This window comes from Penicillium nucicola (assembly GCF_028828085.1).
Source record: "Penicillium nucicola strain IBT 29836 chromosome Unknown utg000006l, whole genome shotgun sequence".
Lineage (NCBI taxonomy): Eukaryota > Fungi > Ascomycota > Eurotiomycetes > Eurotiales > Aspergillaceae > Penicillium > Penicillium nucicola.
The window spans coordinates 1227919-1249274 of record NW_026643130.1 but is presented as its reverse complement, the minus strand read 5'-3'; the positions used below and the strand labels follow the sequence as shown (position 1 = coordinate 1249274).

The following is a 21356-nucleotide window of genomic DNA, read 5'->3' as shown; positions in this document are numbered from 1 at the left end:
GAATCTGATGCCAAGCTCTCGTGCGAGACTCTTCTCCGCTAATTTACCAATCAATAATATAGGGCTCAACAGGATTGAATTGGAATTGCCGGGTTTGCCGAGGTGTTGGAGCAAGACACGGCTGGATTGACAAGAGCAATTTGAAACGTCACCATAGTCCTTGGGCCCACTGTAGGGGCCTTTTTCTCTCACCCGTCTGCAGATCCTTCGCCGGGATGTGTACAGTAGTGTAGGGGTACTACGGCAGATGCATGTATATCCGAATTGGGCGGCAATCGCGAGCTGACTTGAGATTGCTGCAGGATCCAATACGGGTTTGATAGCCACAAAGCAAGAGGCATTACAATGAGTTGATACAGTTTCTTTCACGCAAATTACTATATTGCATATGATGTTTTGACATCTGACTGGTTGGTTCCTGGATGCTTGTTTTACCATGATCTACAACCCTCATGGTAGCAAACTGTAGTCATGTATGCTTGACGATCGGCCCAAAGAGTAATATATCTCTTTGGCATAGCTTATAGTCTGAATAGTTAACGTTACCCTTTCTAGGGATGACACATCTAGCGGTGAGGGGGATTAATTTGTCTTTAGATTGCACACCAACCAGAAGAATTCTCTCAAATCAGCGGCAATGGGGTATAGATTCAAATTTCCGCGGGGGCCGTGGGCCACGGGGCTTTGCCTGAATTTTAACTTCAGGGACTGACCTTACATAATAATTACATAATACCTGCATTGAAGTCATCCTTATGTAATAAAACCACTTAACGCGTCGGGGCGGATTAATTGTTCTGCCGTTTACGCGTTCGCGTCGCGCGTTGCCTAAGGAGACCCGCGAAAAACTATGATAGCAATCCCACCAAGTCCGCGCTATCACCTCTCCACATTCAAATTTCAGACGTGAGAGCTTGATACCCCCTTTCAACCGGCCCCATTTAGGCCGCTCGCCCTCTGTCATGTCTTCGCTATTTGATGCTGTGATCCAGTCCGAGCTGGGCTCTGGCCCTGCTCGTGAGAACTTCCAATCCGATAACCTCCCTAGCTCTCGGCGCTCGGAGAGCAATGGTCCAATGAGTGATATGAATGCTTTCCCTGATGACCGTGTCGTGGGAGCTGGCAACTCAGCAGTCAGCCGTCTTCGAAACCCCTATGCCCCTGGCCCCCCACCCGTAATCGACGAAGCAGGAGAGAAGGTTCAGCAGAATTTCGAGGAGCTGCTGGAGACATTCGTGGATGAGCCTCCATCATCAGCGCCCCCCTCGTCGGGACAGGTTCTCAGCAAAAACTACTACATTGCGCAGATCAAGGGCATGAAGAAATTTGAGCTATCGACTCTCTATGTCGATTTCACCCACCTCACATCCTGGGAGAATCCTATCCTTGCAGATGCCATCGCCACACAATACTACCGATTCCAACCCTTCCTCACCAAGGCGCTCCACAACCTCATCGCCAAGTACGAACCAGAATATTTTGTCTCCCACCGATTGACCGCTAGCGCTTCGTCGCAAGCCAGCACTTCCGTTGCCTCCGCATATGCAGGCGTTTCTGACAACCCCGACCTCGAGCGTCAAATCCGCGAAAAAACCCGTCACCAGCAGACCGACAAGCTGTTTGCCCTTGCATTTTACAACTTGCCATTGGTTTCCAGACTGCGACAGCTTCGGACAAACCAGATTGGAAAATTATTGTCTATCTCGGGTACTGTCACAAGAACCTCAGAAATTAGACCGGAATTGTCACTCGGAACATTTATTTGTGAGGGTTGCAAAACTGTTGTCCCGAATGTCGAGCAGACCTTCAAGTACACAGAGCCAACAGAATGTCCAAATAACACCTGTGGTAACCGCGTGGGATGGCGCCTGGATATCGGAAAGAGTACGTTCGTTGATTGGCAGAAGGTCAAGCTCCAAGAATCATCACACGAGATCCCTACTGGAAGCATGCCACGGACAATGGATGTGATCTTGCGTGGTGAGATGGTTGACCGTGCCAAGGCCGGTGAACGCTGCATCTTCACGGGTACCTTGATCGTCGTCCCCGATGTCAGTCAACTTGGTCTTCCCGGTGTTCGTCCTGAAGCAGTCCGTGACAACGGTTCTTTCCGAGGCAACGAGGTTGGCGGAGGCGGCGTCTCCGGATTGAAGTCCCTAGGAGTCCGCGATTTGACCTATCGTCTGGCCTTCCTTTCTTGCATGGTCACCCCCGACACTACTACCCCCGGACAGAAACCGGAACAGCAATTGAGTGGCCAGTCGAACAACATCTTGGCTTCCTTGAACCAGAACCAGGAGGCTGATCCCGGTGATGAATCTGCCCAAGAAGCTTTCCTGCAAAGTCTCACGCCTGCTGAGGTGCAAGACCTCAAGCAGCTTGTGCACTCAGAATACATTTACTCTCGGTTGGTGGACTCGATCGCACCGATGATTTGGGGCCATCGCCAGATTAAAAAGGGTCTCCTTTTGCAATTAATTGGCGGTGTTGCCAAATCAACAGAGGCTGAGAGCCTACAACTTCGTGGTGATATCAACATCTGTATTGTCGGTGATCCCTCCACCAGTAAGAGTCAGTTCTTGAAGTATATTTGCTCGTTGCACCCCCGCGCAGTCTACACCAGTGGTAAAGCTTCTTCCGCTGCTGGTTTGACTGCTTCCGTCGTGAAGGATGCCGAGACAGGAGAATTCACAATTGAAGCTGGTGCCCTGATGCTTGCAAACGGTGGTGGTATTTGTGCCATTGACGAGTTTGACAAGATGGATATCCACGACCAAGTCGCCATTCACGAAGCCATGGAACAGCAGACCATCTCTATCGCCAAGGCTGGTATTCACACCACCCTGAATGCCCGCGCATCTATTCTCGCGGCTGCCAACCCCGTTGGTGGTCGTTACGATCCCAAGCAAACCCTTCGCAACAATTTGAACTTCAGTGCCCCTATTATGAGTCGTTTCGATGTGTTCTTTGTCATCCGCGATGACCCCAAGGAATCCGTTGACCGCAACTTAGCCGAACACATTGTCAATGTTCATATGAACCGTGATGAGGCTGTCGAGCCTGAGTTGAGCACCGAACAGCTGCAACGCTACATCCGCTTCGCACGCACATTCCGCCCTGTTTTCACCGATGAAGCAAAGACTCTCCTGGTTGAGAAGTACAAGGAGCTACGCACCAACGATGCCCAAGGTGGCATCGGTCGCTCTTCTTACCGTATTACAGTCCGTCAGCTCGAATCTCTGATTCGCTTGTCAGAGGCCGTCGCTAAGGCCAATTGTGTTGAAGAAATTGTACCCAAGTTCGTCATCGAAGCCTACGATCTCCTCCGACAGAGTATCGTGACCGTCGAGAAGGATGATGTTGAGATGGACGAGGAAGTGCCTGGTGGCACAAATAACGCCGATGACGACCACGAGATGGGAGACGGTGATAACGAAGGCGACAGCCCCATGCGCGATCTCGAAGCTCCCCAAGCCCCCGCCCAGCCCGAGCGTCAAAAGACCAAGATCACCTACGACAAGTATGCCAAGATCCTAAACAAGATTGTGAGACGTGTACACGAAGACGAAGTGAACTCCGGCGAAGGTGTCGAGCAAGAAGATCTAGTACTTTGGTACCTGGAGCAGATTGAAGGCGAATTGAACACGGCCGAAGACTTGGAGCGTGAGCGCGAGTTGGCTGTTAAGGTCATGAAGCGTATGGTCAAGGTAAGTCCCACGTTTGCATCATCCTATGACGCACAATCACTAATTTAATGGTTCTCTAGGACAAACTTCTGCTGCGCATCTCTGGATCCGGCCTCATGGACGATCCTACACCTCAGCAAGACGAGGGCAAGGTCCTTTATGTCATGCACCCTGACTGTGCCTTCGAGGAAATGTAAGCACAGATATTCTACTCTGCTTTCATCTCGAGGGCTGGTTACGTGTTTCTTCTTCTATGCAGTCTGTCTTATGGTGCTTGATCGTGGTTTAGCATTTTCAACGGGTTAAATACAAGGAGCAAGGGGTTATGAGTGATGATATCCGTTTTCTTTCGTCTTATGCTTTTTAATAGGACATGAATGATATTCAATTATATATTCAAATTCTTTTGACCCAACCATTGTAAATGAACAGAACCCTTTGGACTCGGAGGCTCGATTTGATAACCACTGTGGAGACACCAAAGCGGTAAGTTATATTAGCTCGGCAAATTCAGGCGGTGAGCTACTGATTTCGGCATTGCGGAGTGCATTTGGCCAATCAACATCCCTGAAATCTCGATAGCATCGACCTAAAGATAAAAAAAAATACAACACTGCAACTCATCAATCATGTCGCACGTCATGGAGCATCCCTCTCGGGCTAAGAGAAGAAAGCTTGATGACCCGAAACCAGCTGAACAAATTAACATTACATCCGCTGCCCAGCTCCGTGAGCTGTTGGCCGTCCAGCAGAATGCCCCGTTGGCGAGGCAAGGTGAGCCAGACAAGCAACTGCAGGGACCTACAGACAAGTTGACGTGATTCCAGGCATTGTCAAGTTCAAAGAGTTTTTGGTTTCAATCCGACAAACAGAAAAGGACCATGATAAAGCGCAGAAACTGCGCGTCCTCAAGTCTTATTGCGACAAGCAAATCAGTACCCCCACAAAAGAAGATGAGACTGCTGTCTGCTTCCCAGATCTCATTGCATCTTGGGCCTTTGGCGATGGCAATAACAACGAGCCCCTGTTGACCAATGTGCCTTCCGTTCTCGCCATTTTCCTCAAGACCATCTCCTCAGAACTGGAATTCCGGGATTTCGGAATCGCCCTATGCAAACATCTCCTGCAGAAAGACCAGCTGCGATTGTTCAATCGCGGATTGACGGCAACAAAGACAAAGGAGCACCTGATCTCTCCTTGTCTTCGTTTGCTCACTGAGATCGTGACCTTCGATGGAGGCGCAGTGGCGCGCCAGCTGTACCTTCGCCGTTACATTACTTTCAAGCGAATGGAGGTCTTTTTGATTCCAAACAAAGCACAGGAAAGTGAGGATGAGTCTAACAAGTCAACACTCAGGCGCAATGCTCAGCGATATTTGCTTGCGAACTTGAGGGTGCAGCATGCATCCGAGAAGGGCGATATCATTGAGCAGCACAAGATCACTCGGTCCTTCCTTGAACATATTCGAAAAGATTCTCGTGAAACTGTGATGGAGATCCTCAAAGCCATTGAAAGGGATGTCGTGCAAGACGCCGGACTATCCCGGAAGTCGAAGAGCAAGTTCTTTAACCGCCACAACCTGGAACGATTGGTCACCCTGTACGGCTATGACCGTGAATCAGATGAGCCCAACCCCGATGGAGTCTCCATTGCCAATGAGATTCACCGCATTATGATGAACATCTGCAAGACTGCCGGACTTGGTGTGCTTTTGCCTGAGACAGGCTGGTACCCGACTGGAACTGACCCTGAGACTCTGCCCGCTGACGACGATGCAAGCATTGAATTGGGTCTTGATTCCCCAATCTATGTGGACAAGTACAGAGAGTCTGTCCCCGTGCGAAACGGCTCTCTTTCTTTCCTAATTCAGTGTCTTCGTCCCGATGTGGATAGTCTCCAGATTGAATTGTTGATTACGATCTTCAAGGTTGCACCAGAACTCATTGCCGATTACTTCACCAGAAAGACTATGTTCATTTCGGACCCGAAAGCCTCGCCTTCGTGGATGGCTGAGTCTGCCTTCCTCTTCTCGACTGTTCAATTGCCGGTTCCGGCAAACTGTGGTTGGAAGGATAAGCTGCCCATTCTGCCCCCACCAGTGTCAATTGCCATTGAAAACATCATCCCTCGTCCTCTCAGTCAGAAGATCATGACCCGCTGCCTGAACCAAAATGCCGAGATCATTACGCTTTTCGCCGTCCGGATTCTGACACTCGCATTCACCAAGTTGCGGACTGTTCTGAAAATTTGGCAGGGAGAACATGGCCAGGGGCAGCTTTTCTGGAATCAGGCCTCTTCCAAGTTGCTCGCGGAGTTTTCTCGCCGCTGTCCCTCTATTAAGGATGTCGTTGTTCTCTTCCGACGAACTGCTAAGGAGGACCTCTTGCAGCAGGAGGCGGTTGCCGAGCTCCTGACATGCTACTACGAAGTGATGCCAGATATTGCCCTGGAGGAGAACTTTGACGTCTCTCTGGTTCTGGTGGATGTTCTAAAACGATTGGAAGACAAAGATGTTAGCGCAGACGACTCTGAGTCCCTTTTGAGTCAACTCCAGAGTCTTCTTCAGATCGCTCAGCAATCTGCTTCACTGCGTTGGTGGCAAAAACCCGCCAACATGCAATATTCACCCTTCACCTCGATTTTGAAGGTTCTCATGGATACTGCGGATAAAGACTCTTCGCGACGCATATCTACCCTGTTGAAGACTGTTTTGTTTGAGAATTCTATCTTGCAAAGCTCCCCACATGCATTCGCGTCTGTTCTGTCAAGTCTTGAGAACTCGGAGCCTGAGGCTCTGCATCATCAATTGGTCTTCTTTGACAACTGTGTTTCTCGTGTTGCTAAGAAGCCTGTCCACTATATTGATATGCTTGTATCGCTTTCCAAGGATGAATCGGAATCTGCCAGCGCTCTTGTGGCTGTTATTGTTGAACAATGGCCATTCCTTGTTAAGAATGGAGATGAGTCCATCGAAGTTGCCGTTGGGTCATGGGTTGCAAGCCTTCTGAGCAACCTCAAACAAGCTGGTGAAAGCATCAAGGTACTTAAGGCTGCTCGGGACGCGTTGATTGAAGCAACCGAGACCAAGAAGGTCAAGTCGCTTCTTAAGAAATCTCTGAAAGGCGCAGAGGATGCCGATACGGAAGACAAGATGGAAATTGACGCCGGCTCCAGTGTGCCATCAACTACCAAGGCTCCTAGCGTCGACCTCGACGAGATCTTCGGATTCCTGCCCACTGAAGGCACCACCCACAATGCCTTGAACAAGTGGGAAAGAGAAGAAGTCGAACAAGCCGTGGAACAAGGCCGCATCGCCGAATTGATTCTCTGCCTCTGCTCCCAGCACGAAGAAGTCCGACGACAGGCATTTGCTAACATCGTGCGCTTTATGGCGAAGCTCAAGGAATCGAAGTACGCAGAATGGCGCACGGTGTACACACTGACTGGAGAGCTTCTCGAGACGGTCAACACCATTGGCATGGAGAAGCCCGTTCCTTGGATTGTTGGCGAATGCGCTGCAAACTGCCTTGCGGTTCTCACAAACCCTCTCCACAAGGTCTACGGCAAAGTCAACAAGTTCTTGCAGAAAGCACCATCATGGGAAGTCGAGAAAATCCCCACATACTGGGTCGACAAGATTCTGCTCCATGAGCCTGAATTGGATGACGGCTATTTCGATGAGATTGACTGGTTGCTTGGTCTCTTTATCAAGGCACTCCGCACCGAGGCTGTAAGTCACCTAAAAACAGTCCTTTATACAAGAGAGACACCAGCTAATACATAGTCTACAGGATATGGAAGTATACAGACGTGCAAATGTCTTTGAGCGCATTCTTTCCCTTTACCAGTCCCCCACTCTCGGCCCAGCTGCTCAACGCAAGATCCTGCACATCATCTACCGTGCAGCCCAAGTCGGCGGTAGCACTACCCTGATCACCCGCTCCGGTGTCATCAGCTGGATCCAGATTCAAGCTGCCGAAGCCAGTGCAAAGGATGTTCCCCTGCTCTCTGCCCTTGCGTCATCACTGTATAAGACTTGTGATCGGGAGCGTGTGGATAGCTGGAGTAACGGGACTCTTGGACGAGTCATTGATGGTATTCAGGGACAGGCATAGGACTTGGAAGTCCTGTAAAATAATAGATTGTTTGCATAGCACCATAAGGAATCTCAGCGTTTGATTTCATGTTCGGTCCTGCAGTAAGGTAGTGGTTTGTCGTCATACATCAGCTAGCTAGGAAGTCCAATAGGCATATGTAGTGATGCCCTTTTTTTTTTACAGTGAATAAAAAAAAATAAAAGATATGCTGCAATATTTGAGTGAACAGGCAACGATGTCGCTGTAGCCTCGGGACGACTCATATCGATGCAGTGAGCTGAAAAGCGCAACTGGTGGTTTTCCCCTTTTGGAGTATCCCACCAAAATCCCACGCTGGGCACCTCTGCTTTTCTTTCCCTTCAAATACCCTGTTCACCGCATTTCGAATCCCTGTTTCATCTAAATACCTCCGATCTGATAAACAAGCTCAAGGGAAAGTGGTTGACAGTGCAAGGTTCACACCCGAGCTCCGCCTCAGACACCGCCATCGCCACAAGGTGGCTTGTGGGCTTCTCCTCATCCGAACCTCTTTTCCCAAATACAACCATCTACGCCGCCCTGCTCCCATTCAGATCTTCCTAATCCTTTGATTACCTTAACCCTACCTCACAATCTGCTACAGCATCTTATTTTTCTCGAACCAATGAACGCATCATAATCGCGAAGAAAGCCCACACACGCACACCACGACAGAGCCGTCATGGCGCGACGGTATGAGATCGCCGAGCTGATATGGCTTCGAGAATCTCCCCTTGTCGTCAAGCCCACCGGACTACCTCCGATTGAAGAATGGATGTATGTGACCGCTGCTCCCAATTCCTCAGCTCGTCCCGCACCGTCCACATCGAGACTGACCGTACTATCCAGGCCACCAGACCAACCAACGCAGCGCAAGCAGCAAACCCCCCGTGACCCCCAAAACCCCAATGAAACCGGCACAGGCCGCCGGCCCAGCTTCTTCGAAGCGAAACATATCTCCCGAGGATCCAATTCAGGTACGAGTCTTTCCCTTATCGAACACTGGCGTCGTAATCATTTTCCCTTTGGACCACATCACTCATCCGATGTATTCGCAGAGGATATTGTACTTGGCCCTCCCAAGACTGCGTTCGCTTCATCCCGAATTGGTGGAAAAGGCTCCTTCGACTTGACCCCGGAACGACCAGTTCGGCAACTCGAAGTGGATGAGAAGAATGAAAAATTCAACTTCCGAGATCGGTTCTTCAAGGACCGCGATGCCACAGATAAAGATTTTGCTGGACGAGAGGTCAAGCCGGCGCCACTGAATGGCCGGCGCGGAGAGAGAGAAGACTGGAATGCTGGGCGCCCGCGTCGCACATTTGGTCCAGAAGAACAGGAACGCAAGCCGAGACGAAACGGCGAATTCGACAGATGGGAAAGCAAAGAAGGCCCTCGGGATCTCAATGCTGAACGAACCCCCCAGAAGGATGGCAGATTCCCCCCGCGCAAAGATGGACAGACCCCACGATCCAAATACGAAGGAAGCTGGTTCCGCGATGAGAACAACCCCAACAGTAACAGCAATAACCACGAGGGCACCGAGCTCGACGAAGACAAACCACCTCTGCGCAACCGAGAATGGCGCCAGAACCAAACCCGTCATGGCACTGAGCGCGAGTGGAACCGCGGTGCTAAACTTGAAACAGAGCCTGAATGGTTGGATACCAATGACAACGAGCCGCGACGAGCACATACCCAGGAGGACTTTGAGCGCTGGAAGGAGCGTATGAAGGCTGGATCGGGAGGAGCTTCTCAAGGTCCTCCGCAGACAGAGGAGAAGAGAGAAGCGCATGCTGAGCACAAGACAGAAACCCACCGTACTGATGGTGAGATTTTCAGTAATTCAGGCACTCCTTCCATGTCGGACAATTCTATGGAACGCTTCTTCGGTCTCTTGGGAGACGCCAAGCAACAGTACCAAGCTCCAGCTCCAGCTCAGGCCCCCGAGGTCAGCACTCCGAACTCTGCCGAGTCGATGGCTAAGAAGGATCCCTTCCCCTTCCCCGGAAAGCCTGGAAAGTCATCTCGATTCGCTGGCTTGTTCAGCCCTATGCCCGAAAGTCCTGCCAGGGAGCCTGCAGCTGAGCTCTACTTCCCCCCTCAGCCAGCACAGATACAGGCTCCCCCGCCGGCACCCGAGAGCATGCCTCTCCCTTCTCACAGTGCCGACCAAGAAGGTTTCCAGCGCATTTTGCAGATGCTTGGAGGTCAACGTTCAGGAAACTCTACACCTCAGCAGGCACCTCATTCTCAACCGAGACATCCCTCGTTGCAGGCAGAGCAGCAACGAGCTGCCATGGCTATGTCACCTCCCTCCAGGGATCCTCATCACCAAATGGACTTCATGGGCTCTGGGCCAGAGATTCCTCTATCTCAGGCCGGTTCCAAGGATCCCCAGTCAATGGAGAGAGCACACTTGCTTCGCTTGATGCAGCAGGTTCGAGTCGGCCCATCGCCAGTCGGAAACCCATCCCAGCAAACTCCTGGGGCTGGCATTGCTCCTCCTCCGGGTCTGATGCCTGAAGGCATGCCACGACCACCCCCTGGTCTTCCTTCACAGAAGACCCCAAGCTTTCTCGATGACCCGGCGATTGCGAACATGCAGCGCCCAGATAGCGAGCAACTTCGCCGCCGACCTGCCAACGGCCCACCCATGGGCTACTTTGATGATATGCCCTTCCCCCAGGGTAATCAAGGCCCTATGACTCCTGGTGGCCCTATTACCCCCGGTGGCTCACGGCCTCCGCAGGGTCCCCCCATGGGTCTGCCACGACCCCCGGGGCTGGACCATCTGCCTCCTCCTGGGTGGACTGGTCAGCCCGGTCCGCACCAGGGCAACGTACCAAGCCCCATGGGTCCACCTCCCGGCATTCCCACTCCTGGTCGTGGCATGAACCCCAACTTCCCACCTGGCATGCTCCCTATGCCCGGTAACGCACCTCCGCTCAACGAGCGGCAAGCCTTCCCTCGTGGCCCACCTCCTGGCATGATGCCTCCTCCAGGATACATGAACGGTCCTCCCCCCGGCTTCCCTCCTATGCCACCCAACCCAGAAGCCATGATGGGACTTGGGCCTGGAGGTCAGGGACCTTTCGGCCCAGGAAACTTAGGACCGCAAGGCCCCCCTTCGTCCCGACACCTGCTTGACATGTTCGGCCAACCCAACGGTGGTGACCCCCGCGGCGGCATGGTCGGCCCCGGCCCATTCAGGTAGACGGTGACGTCGTAGAAACACCTTGACTACATTTACATTACCCATCCACTGCCACATCCGCAATTTTATTTTTACCTGCGCCAGTTTTTGCTAAAGTCAATGTAACCACCTACTCAAGATCTCTGTTTCTCATCTACGCCCACCAGAACCACACAGAACGCACACCCTCTATTTGAGATCAAAAAACGTCCGTTTCATGATCATGCCCCGTCGTCCCCTTCTCTCCTTGTGTATTTGCTGATCTCTTCGGCACGTCGATGCCCATGTCTGATAACTGTTTCCCACCCTACCCCCGCGTTTAAGCCTTTGCTGCGTTGGCTTTGGCTCCCTTGTGATTTTCTTCTGCATTGTTCACAGGGTTCTCTTGTTTCTTATTCGGTGTTCTTGAAGCCTCTAAAAGGGCGCGTGCGTTCTCGTTGTGTGCTGGCTATATGGAATGAATGATTATGACCGTCTCCCCTTCTCATTGCGGTTATGGAAATGTGTCGATGAAGCTTTCGGTGGATTGGTTGATAAATCTATTATCTATGGTCTTTGGGGCTTCCGGCCTTGGCTGGTCTCCGGTAGATCTCCGCGTTCCTTCCCATAGATGATGGTCTTCATCAAATCTATCTATTGCTTGGTCGAGATTTCGATTTGATTGTTGTTGTAGCGTGACCGTAGTTTACAGTAGGTCGGGATTCTTCGACTAACTAGCTTACGTAGTTCTTTGTTTAGATAAGTCTATCCCAAGTTTAACGTTGATTATGGGACAGACGCTTGCCAGGCAGCTTTTCAGAGAAAATACTGCAGGTCTTTTCCGATATACTTCAGAGGCAGGAATGTGTCATGCACGGGTCTCCAACGACAGAAGCACATTTTTCTCAGGCCGACTTTTCTCTCTATTCATCTGGTGTTTTTAATGTCATTGGTCATTGGGTCATAGGTCACGGCCTTTGACGTGTTGTTCTTCATCTTGTAATACGAAGGTCACGAAAGAACAGTTATATCCTTATTTTACACAAATATGAGCGGTTCTGTCAATCAATATTGATCCAAACATTAAACTCAGAGGAGTCAAGAGTGACTGTAACATTGGAAACAGTCATGTAAACAGCGTTGTGGGTAGCCTGGACGCTAGCAAAGCAGTAAGGTAGAGCCTTCAGAAGTGCAAGAAACGGTAGTCTGCAGTGTACCACGAGTAGAAACAGACTATGCACAAGGTGCTCAATTGAAACATGCAGGGTTCCCGAGGAAGTAACTTATGTATGTTTGTTTGATCGAGTAACATTACAATGCTTTTTAATCTGTAGTTTACAAATTTTTGATGGAATATACATAATTTTTCGCTTTAGACAAACAATTTCAAGGATTAATAACATTTGTTTTTTATTGTTAATCACTATGTATCACGGTCTATTGAAATCAAATGGTTGTTATATAAGGGCTCTATCATCCACGTGATGAACTTTGCCCGCATTAGGATATCACTCACTGAACCTCGTGTACTAGTCATGTACAGGCAGTATATAGTAAAGCAGGCTTAGCCTATCCCATACCTTTCCTCGAACCAGACTTTCACTTAATAAGATATTTCACCAATGAGTATGTAAAGTGGTGATCCGTAAAAGTTGTCAATGTGGTGCCGTGTCTGAGACTCTGATTTGTATTTTGGTTTATTGATTAGCGGTGATAAGGCAGTCATCGAAGCTCATTCTGTAAAATCAGTAATTCTTTGATACAAGTTGAAAAGAATAATTGCTGCGTCTTTTATCGATGTCCTCGAGGCCGCCGCCCCGAAAATGTCGGTCGAGTCCAGACATAATGTACCTATCGTGCCCTCGATACACATGATGACAAAAGGTTCGAGGTAGTAAACAGTTCATTCGCTCACACTAAACATCTTTCATTGCCCTACACATTGCTTTCATTCCAATGCCGCCCAAGTGACTACGCATTCGACCCAAGATCTCTATCATCAAGATTTCCACACACTGCGGCAATTGCTCTGCACTTTTCAGACTTTACTGTTCGGTGCTTTGATTCCAATCCGAGAATCGAAGGTACTTTATTGGGACTGTGTTTTGATCGGCTCAAAAACCAAACAACAAAACAAAATGACCTCGAGAGATCTGGGGGTCCAGCTCGTGATTGACCAGAACCGTGTGAGCCAACACAATAGATCCCCTCAACTCGTCTACCCAATACCCTTTGACTGACCACCGACAACCTATCCCGTTTTCTCATGTCACAGGTCGCAAGTATTCAATCCAACTTTGTGTCTTCACCTATGCTACCCTCACCTGTGCTCCCCTCTACGAATGTACCAAATCACGATCAGCCAGTGTCCATGTCGCCTAGTCCTCGCGTCAAACGCAAGCTACACGAGATGATTCTACGATCCGACACTCGTCAAGCTTCAGAAGACGCTATCCTGCTGTCATCTTCCCCGTTGTCATCTCCTCCCTCCTCCTCGGTGATAGAAGCCGGTCGACCAAGTACCTATGAGCCAACGCTAGCAGGTAAGTCCTCCGTATTCATCCAGGATGGCATACCATCCCGAGTGTCTAGCAGCGTTTGGCTAATGTGATACAACCAGGGAGCCATTCAGTTCATGAGACGGAAGCACGACAGCCTCCCGAATCCCTGCGCCGTTCTTATCGTGGAGCCTACTCAACTCCAGCTCAATTCCCAGTCACCCCAACTAGCAACGGAAGTCGAGTGTGGGCAACGCGCCACCCAGCCAGCCAAGACTTTATCATTTGGGAAGATGCCCACAGGGGCCAAACCCCCATCTACATACAGGAAGACGAACCCCTAAGCTTCAGCCCACAGGACGAGGACAAGGAAAACACCTTTGCCACACGCTCTGACCTAAGCTCTTCCGATGAGGAGACCCAGCAGTCTCGCACCTTGAGTCGGAACACAGCAAGCCACCGTGATGCATTTGGCATCCCTTTAACCCATCCAATTTCCGACTTTGTCGACAGCACCCGCACAAACCCCGAGCCTGAGCCTGTTACTCACCCTCGGCGCGATGTATTGCGAGCTATCTGGGTTCTCGAGACGGAAGATATTGGAGAGACTTCGGGAATTTACGATGGAACTGTTTCGCAGACGCAAATCCGGGAGGTTGAAGAGGTCGAGGCTGTTTACCAGCGCGGCTATCAGAGCCGTGCTCGCAATAACCGTCACTCTGCCTTTCGTCATGGTACGGCTGTTCAGGCTCAGACTAACTTCAACACTGATCTTCGTCGAATCTTTGAGCCGCAGCGTCGTGAATCTCGTCGTAATGTTCCCGATGGGGATGGGGGTGAGAATTAGTATTAGGATGATATGGCCTTGACTTTGTTTATTGAGTGGTATTGAGTGGTTTCTTTCTGTCGGAAACACTCTGATATTGAATTTCTTTTATCCGTTTCGATACTGCTGTTGTGTTCTTCGATGTGTATGTATGAATATTGGTTTCATGGTCACCACGCTATTACTATTATCATATTACTCTCCTCTTTCCTGATTTCTCTCGGAGTCATATGTCTAGATCTAGGCTGTTTTCTCCAAAGAAAAACACAAAACTTGTAACAGTTAGAAAAAGTCCGATACATCGTCTCCAACCAAAGACCCATTGATCACAGCATTCCATTCCGGCAAGAACGGGATCCCCGATTCCGAAAATTCCCAAGAGGAGAAGATGCTTTGATTTGAATCAGCAGTTAGATCCTGCTCGTTGATTCCATATTCAAGAACAGACGATTCATTTGTTGCCGTTTGTGTTGACAATAGCTCAACCTCTTGATTCCCCTCACGTCCAGCCGCTAGAGACACCTTACCACCAACAATTGAGTCATCGTCGACTCTTACTCGCCGAAAATCCCTCGATAGCAAAGCTTGCTGTCGCAACAAAGTAAGAAATCTCCAGATACTACCATGTCCAGTCTCGTCCCGTGTCTCTGCCGAGAAATCACACCGGCTTAATTCATGTGGAAGAACACCCTCAACTAAATACCATGCCCGCTTTGTGTTTACTCCACATGGATTGTTGCAGAGGCAGCGTAGGACATAGGCAAGAGCGTACCACGGGGTATACGTCGTGAAAAGCCATTTGAATCCTAGAGAGAATTCGTTATCCAACAAAATATAATTGCTTTCCATTCCATCGCATGCCAGCTTGAATGAAAGCTTGAGATTGTCTGCTTTAGATTCATTTTCCTGAACGCCGTTTTGCATTTGCATGCCGATCTCTTCCCGAAGTTGGAGCATGAATTCCATTTTCGTGCAGGCCGTTGCGAGATGTTGCATTGCAATGCGCGACAGGTGACCGGCCGTGGATGAATTAGTCCCATGCTTGGAAGACAAGAATTTGATCCTTTCTTGGATCATTTTTCGTTTTGCCATGATGTCAGGAAGAGCATGGCTAGAGCTCTGTTCCCGGGTCCCTAAAACCGGGTGTAGTAGTCTACAGGACTCGGTTTGGATCAGAAAGAAGGACATTTCTGTCCAGCCCACCGAGTCGGGGGGAGCTGCGTCATGCTGGGGAATAATTGATCGTCGTTTATATTGAGGGGGGTCCGTAATCCGCGGTGGAGCACGTCAAGGGTCAGTTCGAAGCCTTGGTCTTCGGGGGCTCGGGAGTCGAGCACGCATAGATGCCACCATAGGCGAAGACGCATCTCTGTGTCGAATGGGCTTAGACGGAGACAGGCGCCGTCTCGGTGTAGCCCAATTGACTGGGCTAATCTGATTGCGTGTCCATTTAGAATCCATACACTTCGACCGGTTTCATGGACCCGTAGGCATGTCTGGTTTCATGTTATTAGACCTTGTTCATCTGGTACCGAATTTCTGGGGGTCATATTCACCACGTAGATTGCTAGAGCTTGTAAGAGCGCCATCTCTGGTTTGCTCATGGCCTCTGGGCTCAAGAGAAGTTTATCCAAAGTGGTCTTGCAGCGCTCTAGAAGTACTGGTTGATCTAATGGGATTCTAGTATTTTCGTTGTCGTGCATCGAGGCTGTGACTGCAGCATAGTAGATAGCAAATGTCAACGCGATCATTGATGGTCTTGCGGATTTGGGGTCAAGAATTGTAGATATTATGGCGGACTGGGTGGTTGGTATATGCAGAACCTTCAGAACCGGATCCACAGACTTCACATATACAGCCCATAGCTGAAGGGCTAACTGCGTGTCGGGATACCATTGTAGGATGTCGGAGGGCACGCCTAAAGAGGGTCCTGACTGGGCTGGTGATGATTGGGAACTTGTGATTGTGAGTAGTTGAGGAGATGTAGTTGCAATATTTGAACCTGATTTGGCTTGAATACGTTCTTCCTGTGATCTTTCAGTCGATTTTTCCAGGAGAGGCCGGTCTTGACTCACGTCTTGAAGAAGGTCTTTGATATTTGAGTTGTTCACATATTGAACAACATTCCCATCGTTGAGGAGTAGCTCCCATGTCTTGCTGTCTCTTCGTTTCGGTGGAGAATCTGTCCCATGCTGAAGCTGGCTATCGGGGTCACTGGCAACAGCAGAGGTATCAATCCGACATGAGCCAGAAAGAGCAGATTCCAGCCGTTCAAGACGATCAGAGATATTTTGCAATGTGATAGTCTTTGGCTCATGCTCTTTCTTGGGGTAGACACAGGCAATGCTCGCTTTGGAACAGTTAGCGCAAGGCACTCCTCGGTCACAACGGACCTTGCGCCGATGACAGTCTATGCAGGATCGAGCAGCGGTCTTGTAACCGAGGTCGCCGGTAGATCTTTTCTGTACTCTGTTCATGACGAATAAAGTATTTGACAAGAAGCTGATTATAGTGACGAGTGAAGAGGAAAGGTGTCGGAGCCCTGAGACCGAAACTCCGTATGGTTGGCCCCAAACTCGGCATTTTCGGTGCAAAACTCCGAAATTCCATGTCGGTCAACAACGCAGAATCGATTACTCGTAGCAGAAGAACGCCAATAGACAATTCAGTTCTGATCATTTTTGGCTTCGGTATGCCCTGTATAGTCTAATTGATTGAGGGTGCCCAGACTTTATATATTCTTAATGCTGTAGGTCGGAGCCAATATGATTTGGTGATATATTTCTCTAAAGAATAAGATATTGCGATTCCTGAATCCATAATCTTGCTGGAATACAATATCCTAGAATATCATCTCGGTGGTAGGCCTCCGCGTTGCCGAAACGCAATGCAGACAGAAGAGTCTATATAGGCTCTCGCTCTCAAGCTTTTGATAATTCCTGTATACTTGTAAATCTCATCCAATGGCCCAATCAACGCTCAATATGAATAGATCATCGCCTGTTCTAGCACCTCACACCAACTCAGAAGATCCAAGCCCATCCCATGAAGCTATTCGAGAAGGTGGATATGGCTGGGTTTGCGTTGCATGCACGTTTCTGATGAATGCACACACATGGGGTATTAATGCGGTAAGAAAGCTCTCGTTGCATGACTAGCCCACGCTGCTCACTAGCACCAATTACAGGCATATGGAGTGTTCCTCTCATACTATCTCTCCAGCGACATGTTACCTGGAACATCAGCTATAGAGTACGCTTTTGTCGGAGGCTTGAGCATAGGCTGTGCAATGATTATAGCACCTCTCGCAACCTACCTCGCTCACCGAATATCGCCTCGTTTCGTCTTAAACTGCGGTACTATACTCGAAACACTGTCTCTGATCGCCACGTCATTTGTGAAGACCGATTGGCAGCTATTTCTCTCACAGGGTATCTGTTTTGGCTTTGGTATGGGATTATGTTTCTGTGGCTCGGTGGGGATTTCTTCGCACTGGTTCAAGAAACGGCGCAGCTTGGTTAATGGGATCGCGGCTGCTGGCTCGGGAATTGGCGGACTAGTTTACTCCCTTGCTGTTGGGGAGATGATCCCCGAACTTGGGTTTCCGTGGGCAATGCGTATACTGGGAATACTTTGTTTTGTGGTGAATATCACCTGTGCTAATCTCCTTCGAGTCCCTTCGGATTCACGGGCGGCATTGGGTGGTGGAAGATTCCGGCTATCTCTCTTGGGCAGACTGGATTTTCTTTTGTTGCTTGGCTGGGGCTTCTTAAGCAGCTTTGGGTATGTCTGTCTGTTGTTCAGTCTGCCCAGCTATTCGGTTGCTATTGGTCTCACCCAGCAACAAGGCAGTCTGGCAGGCGCACTGCTCAATCTGGGCCAAGCTTTCGGGCGTCCGGCTGTTGGTCTCTTAAGTGATCATCTTGGTCGAGTAAATGTCGCTTTTGTTGCTTCGCTTCTCTCGGGAATCCTGCCGTTGATACTCTGGATCTTTGCAGACTCTGTAGGGCTGATATACTTCTTTGCCATAGCGGTTGGTTTGTTTGCCGGTACTTTCTTAGCAGCTGCGGCCCCAATTACTGCTGAAGTCGTGGGGTTGGAGGACTTGGGGGCTGGGCTTGGTATCTTTTGGTTTTCACTCGGGCCACCCACAGCAGTGGCAGAGGTTATTGCGTTGCAACTTCGGGACGGTCTCAGTGAACCGAAACCCTACCTACGGGTTCAGATCTATGTTGGAGTCATGTTCATAGGTTCGGCTGCTTCTTTGGCTGGGCTGTGGTTTGAAATGCGGAGGAAGAAGGTTTCCTGGAAGGGGAAGATCTAAGTCAGCCCTGTTTGTTATAAGTTAAGGTATCCTTGGACAATGCGTGAATGTTGATTTGAGGCTTTTCGGACACTTGCAATGGTACTCAGTGGATTCGGTCAGGCCGAGTTTCAGAAAACAAAAAGAATGGAAGAAAGGAAGAAAGATTTAACAGGCTATGAACATGTCATCGCGCATATATATTCTGGTGCTAACGTGGTGACCGTAACTCTAGAATAAGCTCTCCAGGTAACTCGAGTTAAAAAAATAAGAAGTTTATTACACAGCAAGGATATTTTGAATAAAACAAAAGTGTAAATCTAGAATAGACTGCAGAATAGCGTTCATAGGCATGTGTGGGATATACAAAATGCAAAAAAGAAAGGTCGTGCCCGGGATCGAACCGGGATCGCCAGAATCAGAATCTGGAGTGATGAACCATTACACTACACAACCAATTGATAGGAAGGATTTTTGCTTTTGGCTTGATAAGCCAGAACAATTCGTAGCTAATCTATTCCACCTTACACTAGTCCTTATTAGGAGAATTCGATACACCCCCTGCCACTCTACAGATAGTCCGCTTCCCTTACCTGCAGCTGCATGGCAACATACGCCAGCACATACTTTGAGCAAGTCGGCGCTTCGCTCTAGAACCCTTCCACCCCCTTTCGTGCCTCCCCGTGACCGCGGGGCACACTTCAAATAGTCTAATCGGCCCCGGGTCTTTTCCTCCCCCCACACACCCACCTTATCCCAATGTCTCCCCCGCCGTCCTCCGTTACGGCTCTGTCCGCGCCAGGCAAGGTCCTACTGACCGGTGGTTACCTTGTCCTTGACCGCGCATACACAGGGACCGTCTTTGCACTTGATGCGAGAATCCATGTGGTTGTGCAGCAGTTGAGGAGGGGTCACCGGCGCGGGGCATCAGGATCTGGTATCGCTGTTGGCGAGGCGCAGGGTACCGTCGAAGACCAGGAGGGCGAGAATACTGTTGTTGTGCGCTCCCCACAGTTTGTTGATGCAGTGTGGGAATATGGTGTGCAGCGATGCTCTGATGGTGGGGGTGTCAAGGTCATCCCCAAGGGCGATGGGTATGTTGAAATGCTGAACCCTATCGGATGATTGTTCGGGGAATTATTGTTGGCCAATGCTGACCGGGGAATTTTTTCTAGCCCGCGCAACCCATTTGTCGAGACGTCATTGAGCTATGCCTTGACCTATATCAGCTATGTTGCTGATTCCAAAGACTTTGGCTCCTTGTCTGTGACCATCCTGGCGGATAGTGATTATTACTCCGAGACTGCGGCCTCAAAGGGCCCGGCCTCACAGGGTAGAAGTGGACGCTTTGTCAACTTCGGTGTTCCTCTGTTCGAAGCTCACAAGACTGGATTGGGCTCTTCGGCTGCTCTGGTCACTGCTCTTGTTTCTGCATTGGTTATTCACCGCACTATGCAGGCTGAGGATCTTGGTACTGGCCGCGATAAGCTTCACAACCTTGCCCAAGCAGCCCATTGTGCAGCTCAAGGCAAGGTAGGATCTGGATTCGATGTCGCTAGCGCTGTCTACGGATCATGCCTTTACCGACGATTCTCACCGTCAATTTTGGAATCACTGGGCGATGTTGGATCGCCCGGGTTTGAGGAGCGCTTGTTCCCCATTGTCGAAGACTCAGATACGGAACATCCATGGGATACTGAATGTGTGGACTTTGGTATGCAGCTTCCGCGCGGGATGCAGCTGGTTCTGTGCGACGTGGACTGTGGCTCCGGGACTCCATCCATGGTCAAAAAGGTCCTTGAATGGAGAAAGACCAACCGCAAAGAAGCAGATATTCTCTGGGCTAGCCTTCAAAATAACAACGAGCGCCTCCGCCAGGAACTCAAGCGCCAGGCTCAGCACCCAGATGCTGCCGGCGACTTCTCAGATATCCGAACCCTCCTCGAGCGTACGCGCCAGCACATTCGTACAATGACCCGCCGGACGGGCGTGCCCATCGAGCCTAGCGTACAGACTGAGTTGCTGGATAGTGTTTCAGAGCTCGAAGGTGTTATTGGGGGCGTGGTCCCCGGAGCTGGAGGATACGATGCCATTGCGATTCTAATCCGGGATGATCCCAACGTTGTCGCGCGGCTGAGAGAGCATCTTACGAACTGGACGAGCACCGTTGAAGACGACTTTGGAGGTAAGATCGGCAACGTACGACTCCTGGGCGTGCAGCATGGATCCGAAGGCGCAAAGAACGAAATGCTTGAACAGTATGCCGGCTGGGTTTAGGTCTGAAATATGATCCACATCTGCAAGCACGAGGCAACCAGTCCGTGATTTGCAGAATTGCCGTTCAGTTGCCCTATTGCATGCTGGGCCGAGTCCTCCAGAACACAGACGAGACTCATTCTTAACACTCATTGAAACATCGACTTGGATGTTCCAACCCCATATCCACTCTGCCTCTCTTCAGAGTCCCCTGCATATGCACCACGAGCTGAGGATCCGCCCCCCCCCCCCCCCCCCCCCCCCCCCCCTTTCGACGTCCGAGGTGCGACCGAGTTCAGGTATTTCAACATGGACTGGATTGGAGTATGGGTTCTGGGTATTCTTTTCTAGCATATGAGAGTACCAAAACAGCGAATACAGTATACACATAAGTTACATGATGAAGTATTGTAGATGTGTGGAGAACACGCATCATGTAGCTCTTGGCCTGGCAAGACTAGTTTTCCCCGGATCGCCAATTGAGATCTCCAAATTAC

General features: G+C 50.0%; 7 protein-coding genes across 7 annotated transcripts; 6 read left to right on the top strand and 1 right to left on the bottom strand.

Annotated features, from left to right (window-relative positions):
• Positions 1–962: 962 nt before the first annotated feature.
• Positions 963–3883, top strand: N7511_006480 (MCM DNA helicase complex subunit MCM6; the record flags this gene model as incomplete). Its single annotated transcript, XM_057128857.1, has 2 exons — positions 963–3707; positions 3767–3883. 2 exons carry the CDS (start codon positions 963–965, stop codon positions 3881–3883), a joined length of 2862 nt encoding a protein of 953 aa, XP_056983413.1.
• A 432-nt stretch (positions 3884–4315) lies between these two features.
• N7511_006479 (NPA1/URB1 family protein) lies at positions 4316–7801 on the top strand (the record flags this gene model as incomplete). The annotated part of the gene is made up of 3 exons (XM_057128856.1): positions 4316–4460; positions 4514–7416; positions 7478–7801. 3 exons carry the CDS (start codon positions 4316–4318, stop codon positions 7799–7801), a joined length of 3372 nt encoding a protein of 1123 aa, XP_056983412.1.
• A 682-nt stretch (positions 7802–8483) lies between these two features.
• Positions 8484–11018, top strand: N7511_006478 (uncharacterized protein; the record flags this gene model as incomplete). The annotated part of the gene is made up of 1 exon (XM_057128855.1): positions 8484–11018. One exon carries the CDS (start codon positions 8484–8486, stop codon positions 11016–11018), a length of 2535 nt encoding a protein of 844 aa, XP_056983411.1.
• Positions 11019–13114: 2096 nt separating this feature from the next.
• On the top strand, positions 13115–14321 carry N7511_006477 (uncharacterized protein; the record flags this gene model as incomplete). Its single annotated transcript, XM_057128854.1, has 3 exons — positions 13115–13162; positions 13252–13519; positions 13597–14321. 3 exons carry the CDS (start codon positions 13115–13117, stop codon positions 14319–14321), a joined length of 1041 nt encoding a protein of 346 aa, XP_056983410.1.
• Positions 14322–14582: 261 nt separating this feature from the next.
• N7511_006476 (fungal specific transcription factor domain-containing protein) lies at positions 14583–16979 on the bottom strand (the record flags this gene model as incomplete). Its single annotated transcript, XM_057128853.1, has 4 exons — positions 14583–15453; positions 15504–15796; positions 15857–16650; positions 16694–16979. 4 exons carry the CDS (start codon positions 16977–16979, stop codon positions 14583–14585), a joined length of 2244 nt encoding a protein of 747 aa, XP_056983409.1.
• A 284-nt stretch (positions 16980–17263) lies between these two features.
• Positions 17264–18624, top strand: N7511_006475 (uncharacterized protein; the record flags this gene model as incomplete). Its single annotated transcript, XM_057128852.1, has 2 exons — positions 17264–17431; positions 17488–18624. The coding sequence occupies 2 exons, from the start codon at positions 17264–17266 to the stop codon at positions 18622–18624; spliced, it is 1305 nt and encodes a 434-aa protein (XP_056983408.1).
• A 738-nt stretch (positions 18625–19362) lies between these two features.
• Positions 19363–20880, top strand: erg8 (phosphomevalonate kinase; the record flags this gene model as incomplete). The annotated part of the gene is made up of 2 exons (XM_057128851.1): positions 19363–19697; positions 19779–20880. 2 exons carry the CDS (start codon positions 19363–19365, stop codon positions 20878–20880), a joined length of 1437 nt encoding a protein of 478 aa, XP_056983407.1.
• Positions 20881–21356: the final 476 nt, after the last annotated feature.